The 21908-nt window shown below is 36.2% G+C and overlaps 1 protein-coding gene across 4 annotated transcripts in view; it reads right to left on the bottom strand.

Annotated features, from left to right (window-relative positions):
* kcnip4a (potassium voltage-gated channel interacting protein 4a) overlaps positions 1-21908 on the bottom strand; it is a 134887-nt gene that overhangs the window by 41977 nt on the left and 71002 nt on the right. Inside the window, exon 1 of one of the 4 annotated variants that reach the window (XM_053509869.1) lies at positions 4827-5106. The exons of the other annotated variants lie outside the window; for them this stretch is intronic. Coding sequence (XP_053365844.1) covers positions 4827-4938 — 112 coding nt within the window. The 5' untranslated portion in view covers positions 4939-5106. Of the gene's footprint in view, positions 1-4826; positions 5107-21908 lie in introns of those variants that run through there. 4 annotated transcript variants of the gene reach the window in all.

Below are 21908 nucleotides of genomic sequence, written 5' to 3' on the forward strand. Positions count from 1 at the left end.
ACTTTATGCGTCGTTCCTTGTCAATTCACATGACAGCAAAGATTCCATTAAGATACACTAGGCATGATGTTTATGTTTCAGCAGCACAAGCAAGTCATGGATGAAATCATTTAATCAGTCAGTCATTTAACAGTCTGGTCGGCAGTAAGATAATCCTTCACCTCCACACCATCATTAGCAGCTAGGTGCACCGTCAAAGTGCAATCAGAGCTCTTTGTGATAAAAGCAGACCCTTCTCTTCGGGTTAAATACGAACCTGCCGTTTAGCACTACAGTCCCGGTCGCAACACATTTAATATTTATCATGAAAAGACAAAAATTAAGAGTTAATTTAGGATGAGCCGCAGAACCCTTTTAGCAACGTATTGGCCACTGAGTTGTTTATGATTAACCCTGAGAACTGTTCTTTACTATGGTGTATACTGTAATTCATACTGTACTACGTATAAATTAGAGAAAAGGAACTCTAATGTAAATATTAAGAGCTTTAAAAAAGATCTCCGTGATAAAAGACTGGTCGGATCTGTGGGCAATGAAACCCAGCGTTTTATTCAAGTAAGAGCGTATCATTTTTTAAAGCCGAAGCTGAAGTCTACAGTAACAAGGTTTTCTCATGAATCCAACCCCAGTGATGTGTAAGATTCTAATTTGCTGTTTATTGCATCCGTAATGGTCTATTTCAGTTTTAGAACTCCAATAGCCAGCTTCCCTGGGGGAGCTCGCCAGTTTACTAACACCCACCTGCACACAATTACACATTACGCTTCCAGCTCAGATATTTAAACCTCTTGGTCTTCACAGTAGTTCAGGCACGGCAGAGAACTGTGTTGTGCTCCTTATTCCTTCACCTTTGACCCTCTGTGTCTGTTTTCTCATCCACTATTCAGGTCAGCCCTGCAGCAGCTCACTCAACTCTCCGCCTGTCTCAGACTCTGACCTTGTCATTGTACAGTACCTATGTCAATGTGGCCTGTCTGCACTTCACATTTATGAAACACTTTAACTTAAGTTATGTTGCCATTGCTTGTAAGTCTGCAAAAATTAAGTTGTATTATTTATCCCCTGTGCAGTAAATCAAGTGATGTGATTCTATGTGAGCACATGAGTAATTCTTACTGTACCTAACCTGTGTAACCTCTAGTAACAGCGCGAAATGGGCTTTACTGTACATCAACACAACTGTTGATCTCTTTAACACTCTGGTGGTCTTGCTTTCAACTGGGATGATGATAATGATGATTAAGAATTTCTTTCTTTATTTAATGCACAAATACTGCGGAACATTGTAAGGAATGTAACAGTTTTATAGTTCAGTTTGGTGTGTTTTTGTTTCCGTTTCCTGTTTAAAATAGCTAATTCCTCTGATGACAGCACTCTCATTAACATAACATACTGTACATTCTTTTATTGTGGGGAATACAAGTGTGAACGTTCCTTCATGGTGGGTGTTATAATCATCTTTAAATTCCTAAATGACTTACTGCTCAGTAAACTCTAGCATCCATGGGGGCATTAGAGCTGACACGTCTTCGAGAAGATGTTATCTGGCATTGAGGGTCTAGTTTAATGGAATCTGATCAGACCTCGGATCGGTCTATAACAAACTCGTTCCTTCCAGGTTATTTGCTTTCTCAAGCACCAAGTACAATAGAAACATACTGTAATTTAGGTCACTTGGAACTGCTTGTATATACTGTATTGACTAGACTGGCAACAAATACATTTAAGGTTCTACTCAGACGTTCTATAATGTTGGACGATTGGTCTTAAGCAGAGGTGGGTAGTAACGAGTTACATTTACTTAGTTATATTTACTTAAGTAGCTTTTTGAAAAAAAAATCCTTTTAAGATTAGTTTTACTGCACCATACTTTTTACATTTACTTAAGTAGATTTTCGAAGAAGAAACGCTACTCTTACTACGCTACATTTGGCTCCACTCGACCCGTTAATTTTCTAACCATTTACTCTACACATTTAATATTCCTTATTTTTGCCAGAGAAATGCAGCTGGTGGATCTACAGTACCACATGACTGTTTTTCACCAATCAGACGTAGCAACAATAATCACATGACTCCATTTGACCAATAACAATAAGCACATACAGTATAGTCGAATCTTCACTGTGGTAGACAGTGAGGGGAACATGTCGCGGTTAGTTTAGCTGTTTTATTTAATGTTTGTAGCAAATAAGCTACAGGATAAAAAATATAGGTTTCTTACATTTGTTCTACTGGACACAGTTTTTGGTAAAGTAACACCTCTTGGACATGTTCTAATGTTATTTTCTATCTGCTGAGCCATTTGGAGGGCAACTGAATATACTGTTTATCTTACACTGGAAATAGTAAGATTAGGAAGTTTGTGTTTCTTGTTCCTTAAGCTGCTGTTTTGTAAAGATATTTATTTTATTTATTTTATTATTTGGAAAGAATTTGTACATTATTGTATCATTTTGTTCTAAAAAAAAATCAGACATTATAATGAAACAGTTACTCAGTAATTGAGTAGTCTTTTCACTGAATACTTTTTACTTCTATTTGAGTAATATTGTTTTAAAAGACAGCTACTCTTACTTGAGTATAATTTTTGGCCAATCTACCAACCTCTGGTCTTAACATGTACAGTAAAACACTGTAAAAAATATCAAACTAGTAAAATGTGAACCTGCATTGTTCTAGTTTCCAAGCTGATGCACTGAATCTACATTAAATTTTTTATGTTGGGTTTGTTCCTTTTTTTTTAAGTAATTCTGTCTTATTTTTTGTCATCCTGTCTTATTTCCTTGCCTTTATACTGCAACAATATAACCTGCATTTTGCAGAAAGACCAAAAGCAACAGACATGCCTTGGAATGTATAAAATCAGATTTTCTTTGATCCATCTGAAAAGATCCACTGTTGTTTCTTTGAAATAAATCTAAGCTACAACCGGTACTCCTGTTAGTTTTTTCCACTTTACAGGATGCAGAAACATTTAATAAACCAAGGCAGGAATGAAAGCAAAGCCTCACAATACTGATAAAATAAAACTGAAATTGCTAATTGTTCGCCCTTAAGAAATAAACTTTCTTTTCTTCAAGTCCTGTGTTGCCGTTTCTGAATTGAAGCTAGAAACCTTCATACTGTAGATGCAGCTGACGTCAATAGCCAAGTGAAGACAAAAGTAAAAATGGAAATGTTCAGTATGCAAAAAGATTAAGCCTAGCTGAGGACACAAACAGCTCTGCTTGACAGCTGGTTGCTGAGTTTGAGCTCATCTTGGCAAGCACTGGCCTCGCTGTCTACTGAAATGCAAGGAACGTTCATCATTGGGAACTAACTTTGAGGGAAAAAAGAGAAAAAATAATAATAAAGAAATGGTTCATTGAGATTCATAACCACCCCTTTCCCTATGCTATCACCTTTTCACAGTCAGATCTGATTATAAAAGTACCTTGCTGGTCCCAGAGGTGCTTTACATCAAGCAAAAGTTGGGTTCAACAGGGTTAAAGGTGGAGATGTATTCTCCTTAATATCTCAAAGAGATAATTACAGCACACATGGTAAGTGCAATGCACTGAAACTACAGTAGGTCATTAATAAGTGCTTAGGAATGACCAATGTTTAAAGTAATGATTGCTAGAATAATGTAAAGACACCTAAATTTCTAGTTTCTAGTTTTCTACAGGACGGAAATGCATTTTTTTCCCCCCAACAAGACAGTGCATGAAAAATGAAGCCCAACCGAGGAAGCAAATAGCACTGCCTCAGTTTCAGGCAGGAGGTTAAAAGCATCCCCTGAATCACTGGCCTTGCTGTGTAATTGTGTTAAATGACCCATTTAAACAAAACACTACAGCTATGAAACAGAATAAAAGTGCACTGTAAACCTGTCAGTGTGCAGGTTTTCAGGCAGAATTTCAGTCACATGCAGTTACACACATGGGACAGAAAAAGATTGAAGCTCATTTTAGAATATGGAGAGAATTCTGTGCCAGAACCAAAAGCTAAAGATTTTAGTTATTCCACATTAGACAGCGTAGGCACTTACACAGATTTGTCACTTAATGGATTAAACAAAGTGAAATAGAGTTTAACATGGAGTGCTTTACGCTCCAGCCACTGCATTTAATAAATCAGATACAAAAGAGAATATATCTATTATACAGGTGTAAAAAGCTATGCTTGATTGCTTAAGAAACCAGAAGAAATTATGCAATTGTATTATATATGTTCCAAGCACAAACGTGGCAATCACTTTATACGTGGTAGACTTTCAAAAGTGGTTCAAGTCTCGAGTTTAACCAAACCAAAGAGGACAGAACCCCACAATCTTCAGTCATTTTACAGGCTGTCAGATATTTCACAGACCGATTAAGGGAAGAAACCTGCTGTCCTATTCACGCTGTGATATTCACATATTAATCTTCCCTGATGGGTAAGCTGATGCTGTCAAGCAAAAAGCACTTGGTTTATGCAAAGGCTGAAGATCCACAGAGATGATAGAATGGAAAATTGGAACAGAGTGTGAAGAGGGCTATAAAAAATATTTGATGAAGTTATGATTATTTGCAATTGTCCTTGAGGTCCAATAAGTCAGAGAGGGCTTGCGGTGTGCCAAATACACTAATCTACTCTTTGAACAAAACAACATAAAATGAAACTTTTGGAATGTTTATCTAATACTACATATCTTCCTTTTCGACTGTGTGCCAAAAGTTAAATAAATCTGGATTTCTTTCTATTTTATCTCTCATCTTTGCCTCATCCACTCACATGTATTTTCCTGTTCACAGTCACTAAGTAAACACAGCTCTAATGCCAAAACCTCTACCTTCGCTTACCCTCGGAGAAGCTGATGAGACCGAGCAGGTGCAGCAGCTTGAGTGAGGCACACACGATCACCACGATGCCCAGCGTCTGCAGCCCCTCCGTCTCCCACACCGTTGCCAGCATGGCACCCTGCCCCAGCTCATGCCAGCCCCCTGGCTCCTGCACCTCTGTGCTCCAGTTCCCCAATGCCCACGCGCCCTCCTCCACAGTCTGACATGGGCCCTGTACACCAGGGCACCCACGTGTGCCACCCAGGTCCTGTTCCAAATCCAGGCTGCGTAGCTAGGGGTAAGTGCTCCAGATGTCAGCGGACAGACAAGGTACGAGAAGCAGATGAGAAGAGGAGAGAAGACTTTGACCCACTCTGCTGTGTTAGTGGTACTGTGCTCTTGTTTGAGAGACTGTATTCAGGCATTTAGTCTCAGCAAAGGGGAGGGCTGGGAACGAAGTAGAGGAGAGAAAGCGAGAGGGAGGGACAGAGGGAGGAAGGGACTAAAGAAGTAAACTGAAAGAGGGAACAGTGCAGCAGAACAGGCAAACCTGACGTGTTTTACATGTCCAGAAGGCATGATGCACTTTTTGCTGTTATTCCCATACACTGTAAGCTAAACTACACTAGACTTTCAGCAAAGATGCTTTTCAGACTGAGCTTTTTCTTAGTTAAAACCTAAACCTGGATTGTTTATATTCTGTAAATAAAACATAAGGTAAATGAAAATACATTTTTCTCCATTACATTTCTTTCTACTCGTGCCAGATAATGCACATGGGAAAGAAACAATAAGCATTCTGCCAAACTGTATAAATTATCTTTATTAGATGCGAGACGAAACAGATAAAAACTGTCAGCTCATATGAATTTATTTGATTTCAATTCAAACATCACTAATACCAAACATAGTGAGTCATTACTTCTGCTTCCAAAGCTAATACACACCAATAGCCATTGACCATGCCCTACAATACTTAACTACTGCCCCCTGCTGGTCATTTGGATATGCAGTTTTGTATTGGTCCTGTAATCCCATAATAAAGGCAGACACTGAAGTCAGCTTTACTAAAAGAATTCAAATGTTGTAATATAAGGGTACATAAATATACATAATAAGTGAGCTGTTGACTATATGGTCATAAGTATATGGACACTCCATTTAAGGTGCTTATAATGTATAAATATAAAAATCGGTGTCTCCTGTTTTGCCAGCTACTGTTAGTTCCCTGAGATAGACTCCCGGCCCCGGTGATCCTACACAAGTTAAACATTATAGATAATGGATGAATGTAAACTTCAAAAAGTTGTACACCCATAAATTCCCTCTGTATAAAATATAAAATCCAGTTAACAATACTTTAAGCACTAATTGGGCCAAACAAGCAGTTTTAGATCTGTTGGATGTTTGCTGGGAATCTGATCCATGCACACAGAATGAGGAGAAAGAAAAAGGCAAGAAAATAAGTGCAGTGATCACAGTTATTGAAAAGTTTGGTTGATGTCATTTTTGTGGACATCAGGTTTCAAAATCTACTATAAAACGTTCATGACAACAAGCTGTCTGTGATGATTGAGGACCCTGGAGAAACCGAGGACCAGATAGATAGAATAACTTCCAAGTACAAGAGTCAATGATAGTTTAGTTGAGTCTTTTTCCATTCCATACTTTCAATGATGCCATTGAAATTTCATTAAAAGCACCCAGCTGTTTAGTGTCATGCTCTAAAGTGGCACCTTTCTAAAATGAGGAACTGCTGCACCACAAAAACATCATTCATCATATTGATGACAGCTACATGACATGAAAGAGAATCTATAACAGGGTCATTAAGCTGTGTGCAGACCAGTTGGGCAGTCTTATGGGACTAATTACATGCCACTCAGTAATACCTGTTATGGTATGCAAATGGGACAAGGTCTCCAATATTTAGGAAACATTCAAATTAGCCTGTCATATTTATAAAGGCATCCGCTGTGAAAGGCAAGCAATTAAAGTCTATGATCTGTGGCTGCCCTGACCGGAGATGCATACACAATGCAGTGCAAAAGTGCACACTGTTTTCTCTTTTGCATCACTCTCTCTCTCTCATACACACACACACAAACACAGAAATGTGAATATTTGTGGAAACGTTATTGCTCTGACATTACCCTAAAGAGATCACACTCCTTAAACTTGACCTGCATGTGCAAAAGAACAAGATGTGACATGATGCATTTAATATTGCTCTGACATTACCCATGTTGTTCAGTCAATTCTTTGGTTCACATACTGTACTTTTACATAAGTTTTAACTTTTAAACTTTTAACTTTTATTAATAAGTTAGGCATGGATGTCTTCAAACATAGAGCAGTTACTGTATTATGTGCACCCATCTGATTTTGCTTGTGCAGCAACATTACCCCTAATCTTAGAGGTTCATTACCTCACTATCCCACCATTGGCAGGTCATCATAAAGTAAAGTGGAGTGGGGTGGGGAGCGGGGAAGGGATGCATTGAGATTTCATTGCAAAACAAAGTCAGAGTTTTAACTGATTTAGGACCAAAATGATAACTGCAAAGACCAGAATCCAGATTCTAAAAACAGATCCGAGTTTCAACAGCAATAAAAGATCTCAGTTACATCTGAGCCAAAAAAAAAAAAAAAACGGATTTGGTCCACTTCTGTCTGCAGTGCAACAGAAGCCTTAATTTAAAACAAAACTCTTATGATGCTCATGCTAAAACTCCTTTTAAATCACTTACCACTGCATGACTACACAGAATATTAACATACTTATAGAAGAGTAATGATTTATAATTGCACTTTCTGGTGAATGGGTTCCCTTTCGAGTTCAGGTCCAGTCAAAGTTTCCCCTTTATATTGCCTCAGGGTGTTTTTCCCATCATGCATTGCTCATTGTTTCTTTCCTCTGGCTTGCTCATTATGGATAAATTGATGAATATAAATAAAAATCTTATATGCAGATTTTCTGAAAATGTGCTTTCTGACAATCTCAGTGTAAATGCTTTAGATATAAACATCAGTATTATTTTTTTTCACGGTAAACACTTTTAGCTCTGTACTTGACATTTGGCCATTGTCTGGATGATGAGAAGATTCACCATTGTTCTGGTTCTGGAGAGTAGGATCAGGATAGAGCTTGATTACACTGACTTGTATCTCTATCCGTCTCACTGGGACACAGGATCCGCAGAGAGACAATCTCACTTTGTACTTTTCACAAAAAGCAGGGAATGTGGAACAAATGCGATGTGCAAGCAAGATGACTGAAAAAGCACAAAATATCAAACTTTTAGATTATGATTCATAAAGATAGACGATCTAGATGTGTGCCTGCTGTGTATGAGGAACTAATCACACAGACATCGCTAATACCTCCATCACACCTGCTGAATATGTGATTAACAATCAGCACACTGAATCAGCAACCGTGCGTCTTAGTTCAACTGATTTGCAGCAAGCAGACTCTGGGGAGATCTCTGATTGAAAGCTGAGCCTTCTGACAAAATTCCTCTGAATATAGCAACATTTTGAGTCTACAAGTAAGTGAGATGAAAGCCATATTAATTTGTGGTCACGTGCATGAAAAAGGAAGATTTTTGACAGAAGAAATTTGGTCAGAAAGAAAAAAATCATCACCAGAGATCACTTAAACGCTTAGTAAAGATGAATGGTAAAATCAGAAGAAAATCACACCTATGTTTAATAGTAAAAGTGAGAGCATTTCCACATGCTCACAGAATTGGGATTAAACAGCTGCCTGGCCATAAGAAAACCACTTGTTAGTGAAGATAATTCGGGGGTAAACACGTACATTAGCTAGGAATCATAAAGTCTGGATTTTAAAGCAATTTTTTTTTTAAAGTCATGTGGCCTGATTGACCCTATAAAAAAAGCGATGGGCGTGTCTGGGTAAGAAGGAGAAGCACATAAAGCGATGCACCCATAATGTCTAGGTGGTGTTAGGATCTGAGGTTGCTTCAGTTGGTCAGGTCTAGGCTCATCAATGGTTATGTGGCAATAAAATGATGTTTTATTGTCAGTTGATGATCTGTATGTATTGACCAGGTTATCACACCTACAGTATAGACTTTTTTATGGATTTCCATGATGGCACTGGCATATTCCAGGATTTTAATTGTATACTGTAAGCGCGATTCTGAGAGCATGAGGAATCATTTTCACACATGAATTTGCCACCACACTGTGCACTGTAATCAAAGCTAAAGGCAGTCAATGAAATCTTAGTGTGTGACTTTTTTTTTCTTTTTAGCTGGGCAGTATACAGTAGTGTCGTTTAATGCCCAGGATTGCATTGTTTCTGGATTCGTTCCACACCCTTTATGAGAATGTTTTTGCAGGCACATCAGCCTCAACACTTCAATCCTGCATACAGTATTTGTGGATTATATGATTCATTGTGGAAAAGCAGAATCCACCAATAAACTGGTACAATCTATTTTCAAACACTGCTACTTTTCAAAACTTTTACCACAGATTTATTTATTTATTTATTTATTTATTTTTACTTATTTATTTTTTTGACTAGAGTTAATATCTGGGTAAAGAGGTTTTGTAAATAATTAAAAGGTTAAGGCTAAAAATAAGCTGATGAGCATTAATGTAATCAGTGACATTATTATTACCCATTATTATTAAAGCCCACATACATGTATTTCTTTCTAACTTATTAATACAAAGATTAATAAAATTATAAGATAATAAGATTAATAAAGATTAATCTTACAAAAAATATTTAAAAAAAATACTATGTAAGTTGTACTTCTTTCTTCATCAGCCAAATACACACAAATCCCTGTTTAAAGTAGATTATTACATCTGACACATGTGTCGGTTCATAACATCACTTTTACTCAGCATTTTGATTTGAGCACAAAACACTCTCAGTTTGGCTAATTACATTCCTCTCCTTGGACTGTTGTGGATATATTACCTCTAATGATCCATGTTTTGTCCTATAGTGCTGTTCCACATCACTGCATTAATTAGCACCATGGTTTCAGTATATACTTTATGAGACAAACTGGTTTTAAATCTCCCACAGGAGGAATAAACATACAATGATTTGTCCATGCATCTTAGAAGATTTTTTTGGAGTAACCATGCTGTGACATGTGTTTGTTTGTTTCGTGAGGATTTGGGCAATTTGTAGGGGTACTGTAGTATGGTAATGTCTGTGTGTTCCACATACTTTGTGTATTTACACTAAACTATGAGTACAAAAGTGCTGTAGTCTCTCCCGACAAAGCGATGACTTCTGTGAGGTAATCTGCAGGTCCGCTCATAACATTCCTTCTACTCAAAATTTTGATTTCACTTATGGCACAAATTAAACTTCAGGGAAATACTGAAGAACTGGAAAAGTTTCATTAAATTCTGTCGAGCCAGTTTTGCGTCATGCTGTGACAAAATCGTATGGACAGACATACAGACACAGTTTTAAAAGGAAAAACCCTTTTAAATTGTAAAATTTGGATTTTTTTCTCTATTAATATCATGTTCAGTATTTGACTATTATTAGGTATTTGTGTAAATGAGTAAATGAACTGTGAAATTGCTGGTATTGTTTAAATGTGAATTTCTTTGTCCTCTTCATTTTGTTCTAAGGGTAGGCTAAGATTCGTCTTTGGCTCCCTCATCCCTCATGGTCAAAATGTTGATTGAGCAAATGATCAGAAAATCAAACATCTCACATTCTGGCAAGCATCAGTCAGTAGTGCGGAGCGATTTAGCACCGCAGCTCTTTATGCGATAGACTAAACAACTATAAGAGCATGGACACACTTGGACACTCGTACAGAAATAACAGTTGTGTTTATCATCACACAACATACATGTCATGCTGGATCAATAGCCTGGCCGTATTCGATACGCCCACCAACATCAGACAACTGCTCCAGTGACCCTTTGTATTTATGTCGCTAAGCAAGGTTACTGGCATCAGCAATACAACAAGCCTCTATAATTAGCAATGTTCAGGCTACATTACACACATCAATCACAAATCTGAGGACAACCCAATTAGAGCTGGGGCTTAACTTTATTGAGTAGAACCTCGAACAACTATTTCATAATGGAGTAATCTGTTATGAATTTGTCTGCAGTGGGAAATGCAGAGCAATCGCACCTCAGCACAGTTGTGTGTGAAACTAAATCATCTCTGTGGGGCAAAAGCTTAATGAAAGTACTGAGAGTTAAAAGGCGAAATGAGGCAGTGGGGCACCTTTACAGCAAAATAGGATGAAACATTTACGAGTCTGCTTCTGATAAAGGGTTTTTCATGAGTTTGGAACATTATTCAGTATAACTGCTGCAAGAACTAACACTATCACAAAAGCCATTCATAAACTAGAACTGCTACAGAGCATTAACTACGGTTATGTAGAAGGATGTTTCCCCTCTCACTAAGTCTACATCTTCTTGTTCCTCATTTTGCCTGAAAATTAAAACAGGAAGGAAGGAAGTGTTTGAGGAAAACCTATTTCAGATGCTTAACCTTGCTGTGACCTTTTCCTGTTTGGATCAGCCCCAAAATCTACAGTATGGTGCTCATCTGCAGGTTGAAATAATATTTGATAAACAATATTTGAAGGGTTTTGTTTTAAAGATTTTAACACATTAATGATACTGTATATAGATTTTGACCTCTACTGTATCATAAAACATGAAACTGATTTAGAGACCAGCTTTTTGACTTAAGCACTCTGTTTTACTATAATTATTTTAATATGTTGTTTATAATACTTTTCACTTGCCATTTTCAAATGAGGATTCTTATATTATGTTGATATTGATAAATCCCTATTTACACAGTGTGCAGGGCCACATACGCAGTCCTGTGTAGTCAACACAATACCTTACAGTAGAGTTTGGTTAGAAGTGTAAATTTATTATCTTCGTAATCTGAACTTATTGTTCATGTTTTGAGCATGTTTTGAGTCAAAATTTGTTTGAGTAGTAATCTCAGTAGTTGTGATTCCACTAATACTACAATTTAAACATAACTGATGCATTAAAAACTTACATTTTTTTTGACAGATTGTTTAGTGCATTTTGCCCCCACTGGTGACACTGATATCCAAGACATCCCTTTATGAGCAAAAATACCAAGTGATAAAAGGCAAACTTAAACATGAATATGTATAAGAATCTTTATATTTGATAGTTTAATAAAGAATACTGGGTCACAGTCATGGATTACAGTAGGAAAAGAATCTTAAATGCACACATCCTAAGAACAAAAGAGACAGAATAATGCATGTGTCAAAAGTTACTTCTCAAATTATTCTATGGGCTAGCAATTTAAAATCACAAAAAAGCATAATGTCCTGGCTGACATTTTATTTTACTTGGATAAAAAAAAAAAAAAAACAGCTTTTCCATATGTTGAGAACAGCTTTGACCTTTTCACAGATTGAGGCTTTTCAACTATACACTTTAACATAATTTAGTTGGTTGGTACAGTTGGTACTTTCCCAAGTTGGTACAGCACGGTTATTTCATCAGTAGATGATATTTCCCCAGCTTACTTATTTATTCCATTTCATCACATATGAGACATAAGGTCTTAATAAAAGCTATCAGTCTGACCCTGTACAGGATTACCTGTTGTGTTTCACATAGGGTTCAGGTTCATCTCTTTCAACTTCCCTTCAAAAGGTTCTCCTCAAGGTAATTTTTGAGTAACCTTTCACAGTGCTGTTCATCACAAAGCAGTTATTGGTATTTTTTTCGTGTCATTTCTGACTACTATTCTAGCCAATGATTTCTTCAGTGTTTATCTACAGTACAGTACATCACCACACTCTGACAGTTTGTCCTCTTATTTAGGTCCACCTTTTAGATTATCTTTGACCAGAAGATGCCACATATTGTCCTCAATCCTCTATTGTCTAGCTTTCCCATTTCCTCTAAGTAACTCTCCAGCACTCAGACCCATTTAGCAGAACAGTTTATTTCAGCTGTACTTCTTTCCTTTCCAGACTTGCAAGGGAATTATTTTGAGGCTTCACTGTTATCACGTTCTAGGTGGCAAAAGTACATACATATTGTAATGAGTTGCCATTTACTATAAATTGAGTCAGTGGACTTTCATTGTTGGACATTGCTTGTATGGCACTGATTTTGAATCCGAGGTGCTGAAGTGGTTTACTCATTTTGTTCTCATTTGAAGATGGGTAAAGTTCAAGAAGTAGTCAAAAATGACTCAGAAATTGCATTTGAGGTTTTTATAAAGCAGTCTTATCAAACTGGCAATTTTGGGTTGGAATTCCCTATGAATGACGGATTTTCCATAGAGGTCCTTGAAGCAGGCTGTTGAATGACATCTGAGGGCTGAAAAGGTTTATGTAGAGTGTAGCGTTCCATTTGGGGCATTTCTTAAATTACAGATTTGGTTAATACGGCCCCTGCCTTACCTAGTGTTAAATGATTTTTCAATTCTCCTAAGAAGGACCCTGCAAAACTTTCAATGGTATTGATAGCAGCATGATTCTGTGAGAACTGTGGCATAATTGTACTGTATGTGGAAAGACTGATGATTAAATGTTTTGTCCTGGTATCATTTATGGTGTCTTCTTACCAGACGGCCTTGAAAAGTCCTGTAAGCACCTTTTGATGTTATCTAGGTGAGCTTTTTTCAATTTTATTTCTGCATGTCTCATGTTGATTCCAATTGCTTTGCCACTATTCATGTTCTTTATTGCACCTGCCTCAGTTTTTTTTTTTAAGTGGGCTGATGTTGATATCGAGAACATCATCTGCAGGTGCGGGACCTGCTGGCACATCTGACTCTGGGTGGTGCAGTACTTCTGTAAAATGCTGGAGCCAGTATGCAGCTTGCTTTTCTCTACTTTATCTTTGATGGGGTAGAGTACTTTTCTTTGTGATCTTGAACACGGTGCTCAGTTCTCTTTTAGTTGCTGCACATTCTGCTTTGACTGCCACATTAATCCACATATATTGTTTAACATTTTCACTTCTTCGTTTTTTGCCTTGTATTATTACATCATTCTTCATTACTCAGAGCATTGATGACTTAGGGTTCAGTCTGTTGTCAAGCAGGGACTTTTCTTAATTTTAGCCACCCTTATGTAGCCTGAAGGCTTTGTATCAGCATATTTTTTCTACATGGTTTCCAAAATAGTGTTTGTTCTTAAATCAGGGTTTTCCAAATCTCTCAACACATTGAAGCAGTTCTGGACCTCCATAATAAACTCCTTAGTTTGGATTCTGCACGTTGTTCAGATTCTCTAAACTTTAATGGATGTTAGTGATTATTGTTGACATCTGCCCTGCAGCAACTTTGACATCAAGCCGAGACATGTGTCACTTGCTACAGTATTGACAAGAATAAGATTTATATCCATTACTGTGTCTTTATTAGGGGCTTCAAACTTTTTCAAAAAAGTTTCTTAGTTTTGTAAAAAAAATGGAGCTCGAAAAAAGTTTTACATATTTATTATCATTAAGGATCACATCGTATTATTAGGACACAGTAATTAAAATTTTAATTTAATCTAGAAATCCATAGTATTATATAGGGTCGCAATCTGTAAAAAAAAAAAATCTGTACATCTTAAATCTATTATTATAATATTATTATTATTATTATTAGTATTATTATTATTATCATCATCATCATCATCAATTTAGTTACAAGTTATACACTTAAATAGTATATGTTTTATAGTGGTATCAGTTTTGATTCAATAAATATTCAATATTTAACGTCCTTAGTATGAAATTTTCACAGGAGCAGCAACAGGTATCCAAGGTGTTTATGTTATGTTACAAAAGAAAATTAGGGAAATGAGTAAGCACTAATCATATCTTTGGGTTTAAATAGACATTCTTGTGCAATACTGATTTCATACTACCATTTGATTGGTTTAAGTCAACATTGGGGTCAATGGTATTTGAGTTAGTGGAAGTTTAGAGTAAGGTGGTTAGCTTCATCCGAAGACATGGATGACGTGACCCCAACCTGAGTGTCATTCTTCGTCTGGCCTGATAGTGACCCTGGCCTTTCCTGGTAAAGTTGGACCAACCAGAGCTGTGCCTGCATGGTAAGATCACCAAGACACACAAGTCGCTTTACCATAACAAGATGATGGCACATCGAAGAAGATGTTTACCCAAATCAATTTAAAAAAAGTTAGAAACAGTTCTTTCATTTAAACTATTAAAATGACTTGACTACATACTGTAGATTCTGTCTGTTCTGCAACTCTGACCAGAACACCAGGGTTACTGCAGTTACTATAAATAAATGTAGTCCAGCAGTTTGTGAACAAAATGTTGTAGAAGCAATATTGTGTAGGTGTTGTATTTATGGTGGTAGTTGCAGACCTTTTAATAAATATAATTTTTGTGATCCTGCAAATCTGGTTCATTTCTCATGTCTTGAATTTTGTAAATGTGCAAAATATTAACTTATTGCCAAATGTAAATAGTCCCTAGAGATAACTCAAGTTTACACTGAGCTGCATTAAACCACCGATCCTTTAACAGCATGTTCTAGTATGATAATTCCTAACTTATTTCATATTGCAATACAGAGCTTATTTCTTTTTTTTCACATAGGGAAATAAAGTATGCCATTAATGCCATGCACAAAACAGCATGATTTTTCCATTAAAAATGTCTTTACAAAGAGCATTAAAGAAATTATAGTGGCACTACATCCTATACGGATGAGCAAATGATATCTGCAGAATGCAGAAGCTCACTGGAACAATAAGATGGATGAAATATTGCAAATTAATGTTTGAAGAAAGACTGCCTACTCCAGTAGAATTCAAGAACACAGGCAAAAGCATGTCATTCTACCCAATATCATACCTGTTAAAATGGTAATAAATTGTAAAAGATAATTTTCTGCCTGTGCAGTAAATTCAGGTTTGTGTTTATCTCAAGGTGCATGCTTATCGATGATGAATGCAAATCAGTCATGGAACAGATAATCCAGAGGAAAAGAGCAGCTTGTGCTGAAACATAAATGCCCTAAAATTAGCATGATGTATGAAAATGATTTGCATTTTTTTTCTAGTGAGTAAAGTCATTATAATGATAAGGGAATGCTCAAAGAATCAGCTGTGCGATTAAGCTAACTTACTTGAATTTTTTGTGTCATTTCTATCATGTTTTTGGTACCTTGCTCATTTAAGCAAAGTATTGCTCTCTGTCACACAAGGCTGTCTACAATACAATATTTAATAATAATAATAATAATAATAATAATAATAATAATAATAATAATTTAACCTTCTTTTATAACTATTGAACTTTTAGAGGTTTTAGAAAAAACATGATGGGACTTGCTGTTTGCATCACTACATAATCAAATCAAATCATGACAAAATATGGAATATGGAATATAAATGGTTATTCAACACCCTGGTTATTCAAAGAAAACATGAACAAAATATTCTCTAGCAGTGTGAAATATGTCTCGCTTCATTTGACAGAACTTAAAACTTCAAAAATAGAGTTCTCCTTATGCTGGTAAACTGTATAAATACTGTTTGTTTATATACTGTATGTATATTCACACACACACACACACACACACACACACACACACACACACACACACACACACACACACACACGCACACCAACACACTTCAACAGTATATTGCCAAGGTTATTCACTGACCCATCGATATCATTGAATTCAGGTGTTACAATCATTTCCATGGTAACAGGTCTATACAACCAAGAACCTAGGCATGCAGACCGCTTCTACAAACATTAGTGAAAGAATGGGTTGCTCTCAGGATCTCAGTGAATTCCAGCGTGATACCATGATAGGATGCCACCTGTGCAAAATGTGCAGTTGTAAAATTTCCTCGCTATTAAGTATTCCACAGTCAACTGTTAGTGGTATTATAACAAACTGGAAGTGTTTGGGACAGAGACTTAGCCACAAATTATAGGCCACGTAAAATCACAGAGCAGGATCAGCGGATGCGGAGACACATAGTGCACAGAGGTTGTCAACTTTCTGTAGAGTCAATATCTACAGACCACTAAACTTCATGCGGCCCTTACATTAGATGTGTAGAGAGCTTCATGAAGTGGGGTTCCAACAGCTGCATCCAAGCCAAGTGCAATGCAAAGCATCGGATGAAGTCGTGTAAAGCACGACACCACTGGACTCTGGAGTAGTGAAGACATGTTCTCTGGAGTGACAAATCATGCTTCTCTGTCTGGCAATCCAATGAACGAGTTTGGGTTTAGCGGTTACTAGTCTGACAGCATTGTGAAAGGTACTTGTATGACTTGTCTTTGTGCCAAATGTAAAGTTTGGTGGAGGAGGATTGTGATGTGTTCAACATTGAGTTGGGCTCGGCCAGTGAAAGGAGCTCTTAATGCTTCAGCATACCAAGACATTATGAACAGCTTAATTCTCCCAACCTTGTGGGAACAGTTTGGGGATGGCCACCTGACTGCACACCAGTGCACAAAGCAAGAACATAAAGACATGGACGGTGTGGAGGAACTTGTGGCCTGACCTTAACCTGAAAGAACACCTTTGGGATCCCATAAACACACTCCTAAACCTTGTGGAAAGCCTTCCCAGCAGAGCTGAAGCTGTTATATTCATATTACATCCTACGGATTAAGAATTGGATGTTACTTAAGTTCATATGCATGTGAAGGCAGGCGAGCAAATACTTTTGGCAATATACAAAGGCTTTACAGCTTTTATATAAGTTATGAAGGTTTTACAGAGCATAATCCTTCATAACGGCTCTAATCTCAGGTGCTGTTTGTTAGTTGGTGATTTTTAAGGCTGGTAACTTTAAATAAACTTCTCCTCTACAGCAGAGGTATGTTTTGGTCTTGCTTTCCTGGGATGGTCTTTTTGAGAGACAGTTTCATTATGGTGCTTGATGGGTTTTGCAAATGCACTCGGCAAATTTTTTTTTGCATGAATTATTTACACGTTTTTTTGGAGTTTGGTATAACAGCTGACCTTTGCATCTTAAAATAACAACTGACTGTTGTTATTGTTGTTGTCACTTAATTACTCAATTTCAAATGTGTTATTTTATAGTTTTGGAAAAAAAAAATTCTAGAATGTAAAAAAAATTAATTCAAACTTCTGCCCAAACTATAGATAGATAGATGCTATAAAAAAAAATGTACATTTATTAAGAGTGGGGCAGCATGGTGGCTTAGTGGTTAGTGGTTAGCACTGTCACAGGTCCAGGCCTCCTACAACCCTGTATACAGAATAACATGGTATAGACGATGAGTGAGTGATGAGTGAGACTGGAAGTGCTTGAAAATACTCTCTACTGTAGCTCCATCTAATGGACTTGCAAGACAATTCTGCTAAATTAGCTGTTTTTCATCTATTAATAGCTTTAGACTTGTCATGGGTACAGTATAATCAATATTTTTATAACACCTGCATATAAAGTTTGTACAGTATATTGTAGATAAACGTTTTCTTACTAAAGCATGTTTGAGGTTCCTATTATTAATGCAGATGAGCATTTTGTTTATATGTTTATTTTTTAGTTTAGTTTTGTTTAATTCTGTAGCAATTGCTGTTATATTACCTCAGAATTATTAACATTACAGTGCTTTTATATAACAAATCTAAAATGAAGACACAATAAAATGGCATGCACTGCACAGGAAGTAATATGTTGATGTTATATTTTGTATACTGTATTCACCAGATGATTAATTGCACTAATAACATTCATGGATTTACCACCACCAAGTGGCCATAAAAGAGCACTACAGCATAAATTAAAAACAACAATATAGTGTGTGTGTGTGTGTGTATATATATTTTTTTTCTACAGCACGACAGTGGTTCCATTTATGGATATTTATTTATACACTTCCAACAAATATGTAATTTATATGTATCTGCCATCTACCATGTACTTACAGCTCCAAAGGATTGTCACGCACACACACACACAAGACGTGAATGGACAGCCGATGGTCATGCAGTACCCTGACAGAAGACTGATTGGTGACTGTGGGATCTTATTTTTGGTTTCACACTGATTCACACACAAAGCAACACCTCTTCTGAGTTTCTAGTTTTTGAAGAATCATATCATATCATATCATGTCAATGTTACATATAGCATGCCTCCTGGACCAAGTGCTAGAAATAATTGTTTTACTAGAATGCTCAGAATGCTCTGGAAATTAAAAGGCTTAATTTTTTTTTTTACTTTATATATATATATATATATATATATATATATATATATATATATATAAGATAATAGTTGTAAAATCTAATTAAAATCTGTTTTGTCCAATTTACTGGTTTTTTTTTTCTGATTTTGCTTTACCACTCACAGTTATAAACTTAATTTATATTCCACCAGAAAGACAGCCACTGTATATAAATCATATAGATAATATATGAAAATACAAAAGGATGCAGTTTATATTATTTATTAACAGAATCATACATGCAGCTCAAAACGTCATTCACGTAGTTAAAGCCAAAAAACCCACTCTCTGATGAAATGCTTTCACATGTATAATACATGATCTGTTGCCACATACTGAGTGCCATTTCTCCACCTACATTTTTTACAAATCCCAGCACCTGTAATTGGGGTAACCGGTCATTTACTTAACTAACCAAGCATATACAGTACAAATCCTGCAAAGCCATTTAAGGTGAAAGTAAGCGCTCTGTTTAAAGGCTTGTCTCTATTATCATCATCTCATCACTTGTCATATCAGCAATGTTTTTTTGCCACTGTTGTCACTCGGTGTCACTCCTCCAGAGAGGCAGAGATCAGAGTCAACAGAGCCATTTCTACACAGTGGCTATTTTTATCAACAATAAACAAGAGCTACCAAGAGACAAACCTTTCTCCTTAGGAGATTTCCAAAGTTTTTCTAAGGAATTCATATTGATCCATATATAAGTGATAATAAATCTATTCAACAATGAAAAAAATACATGCCCACCAAGTGCTAATTAGACGACTGCATGGTTATTTGCACTCAGTCAGGATATTTTCACAAATAATATCCCAGATGATATACCATAATATCATAGATTCTTCATTTTAACTCCATGATACTCCTGAGAATTATGTCTCACACATCGGGGCCACAAATCAAAAGACTACAAATCAAAATAAATAGTTACTAAATGTTAAAATCAAGAGATTTAGAAAACATTAATAATTAAATAAAAATAAAACAAAAATACATAATATACAATAAAAAGGGGTATCTGACCTACATTATACTGTAATATACACCATGTACCATGTATGACTGATGTTACTGTATAGAGTCAAGATAAAACCTCCACAGCACATCAGTCCTTTTTGTGTACAGCATAGTATCAGTTGCATCATTTTATGTATGTATGTACTGGTTGCTCCATAATGAATTAACTAATCAAAGCAAAGTGTCTAGAACTTTTTTGAATATTTTATCAAAAAGATCAACTATGACTTACTTTGATTCATGATAGGATTATGCTAATTGAACCTGGCAAACTAATAATCTAAAGTATGATGTCTTGCAGCAATAATAGGTACTGAGATTAATGGGTGCCAAGAAATATGCATTTAAAAAATGTAATAGTCAGTGCATGTGAGTGGCTAATCGATTTCTCATTCTCTGTATAGTCTTGCATAATTAGACTGGCACAGGGCCACATCAACTCCACACCCGTCTGGCACATGGCCCATCAACCTGCACACGATATGGCTTTTTAAGTGAGTTAAAAACATTAATGTCAGAAAATTGAAAACTGTGATGACAGATGTCCAAAGACTAGAACATAGCTCAAGGTGAAGCTTTACAAGGAGACAAACATCTGTCATTCTAAGTAGGCTTTGCAGAGATTGAACTTTTAATTATGCCAAACACAGGTCCTAACTGAGTCCTTTATGAAATGGATTAGTTTGGCTTAGAGAAGTGTCCTGTAATGAACAGCTACTGCAATTTGGCATAATATATAATATTAATATATTAAAATATCATGGTAAAACATCATAATATGGCCAAACAAAACTATCTGCTAAATGCATTTATCGTAACTAGAAAGTAAAACAATATAATTTTTTCCCCATGTTTAATTTCTATAATAATAAAAAATTATATAAAATTACTGGTTTGTTCTGTATACAGGGTCACGGAGCCTATTCCAGAACACAAGGCCTAACTTCCATGTCTTTGGACTGTGGGAGGAAACCCGAAGAAAACCCACCAAGCACGGGGAGATTATGCAAACTTCATACACACAGACACAGGGCTATCATATCTGGACACTGGAGGGGCAAGATAGTGATAGTGCTAAGCACTAAGCCACCCTGTAACCCCGTAATGTAATGTAATGTAATATAATATTATTCTACGTGACTTTAACAAAACAGTATAATATATATATATATATGAAATAAAGGTCAGTGTAATCACTGTTGGAAGCTAATGTTTGCTATATTGTCTATATAGATTTTCGTTTCATTTCCTGTGGTTTTTAGGACTGTAACCTGTGGATTCTCTTAATGATTTTCACTTAGTTATTTTACCTCAGGAAATTGTTTCGTCTCTGGCTCTATCCTAATTCGTTGTAAGCGATTACCACTTCACTAATTTCTAATGCAAACTTCAATATTAAAATATAAAAACATATTAAAATACTCAATCAGCAACTTACAGTGAAAATATGAACGAACCCATTTGTTACATAATTCAACTAACCGACTAATCCTGTGTACTGTACATCATTTATATACTGTACAGTCTAATTTGCATGATGCCCCAAAATATTATTTAAATTCATTAGAAAGATTGTAAAGAGCCCTGTATTATATGACTTTCCTGATCAATATGCTGCCATGAGCTGCCATGACCATTTAATACAAGTGATAAATTATTGTTTTTTTTTACCACAACTGACTCTAGCTGCTGTAAGCTTTGATGCAATTACATCTTATGTCACAAGCATCATAGATAGCATAAGATTTCTTTTTTCAGAGATGTTATGACACACTTCATGACGAGTCATGCAAATAGTAATGGCATACAATGTCACTATTTAAACATGAGTAACCA

Source organism: Clarias gariepinus, chromosome 1, assembly GCF_024256425.1.
Source record: "Clarias gariepinus isolate MV-2021 ecotype Netherlands chromosome 1, CGAR_prim_01v2, whole genome shotgun sequence".
Taxonomy (NCBI): Eukaryota; Metazoa; Chordata; class Actinopteri; order Siluriformes; family Clariidae; genus Clarias; species Clarias gariepinus.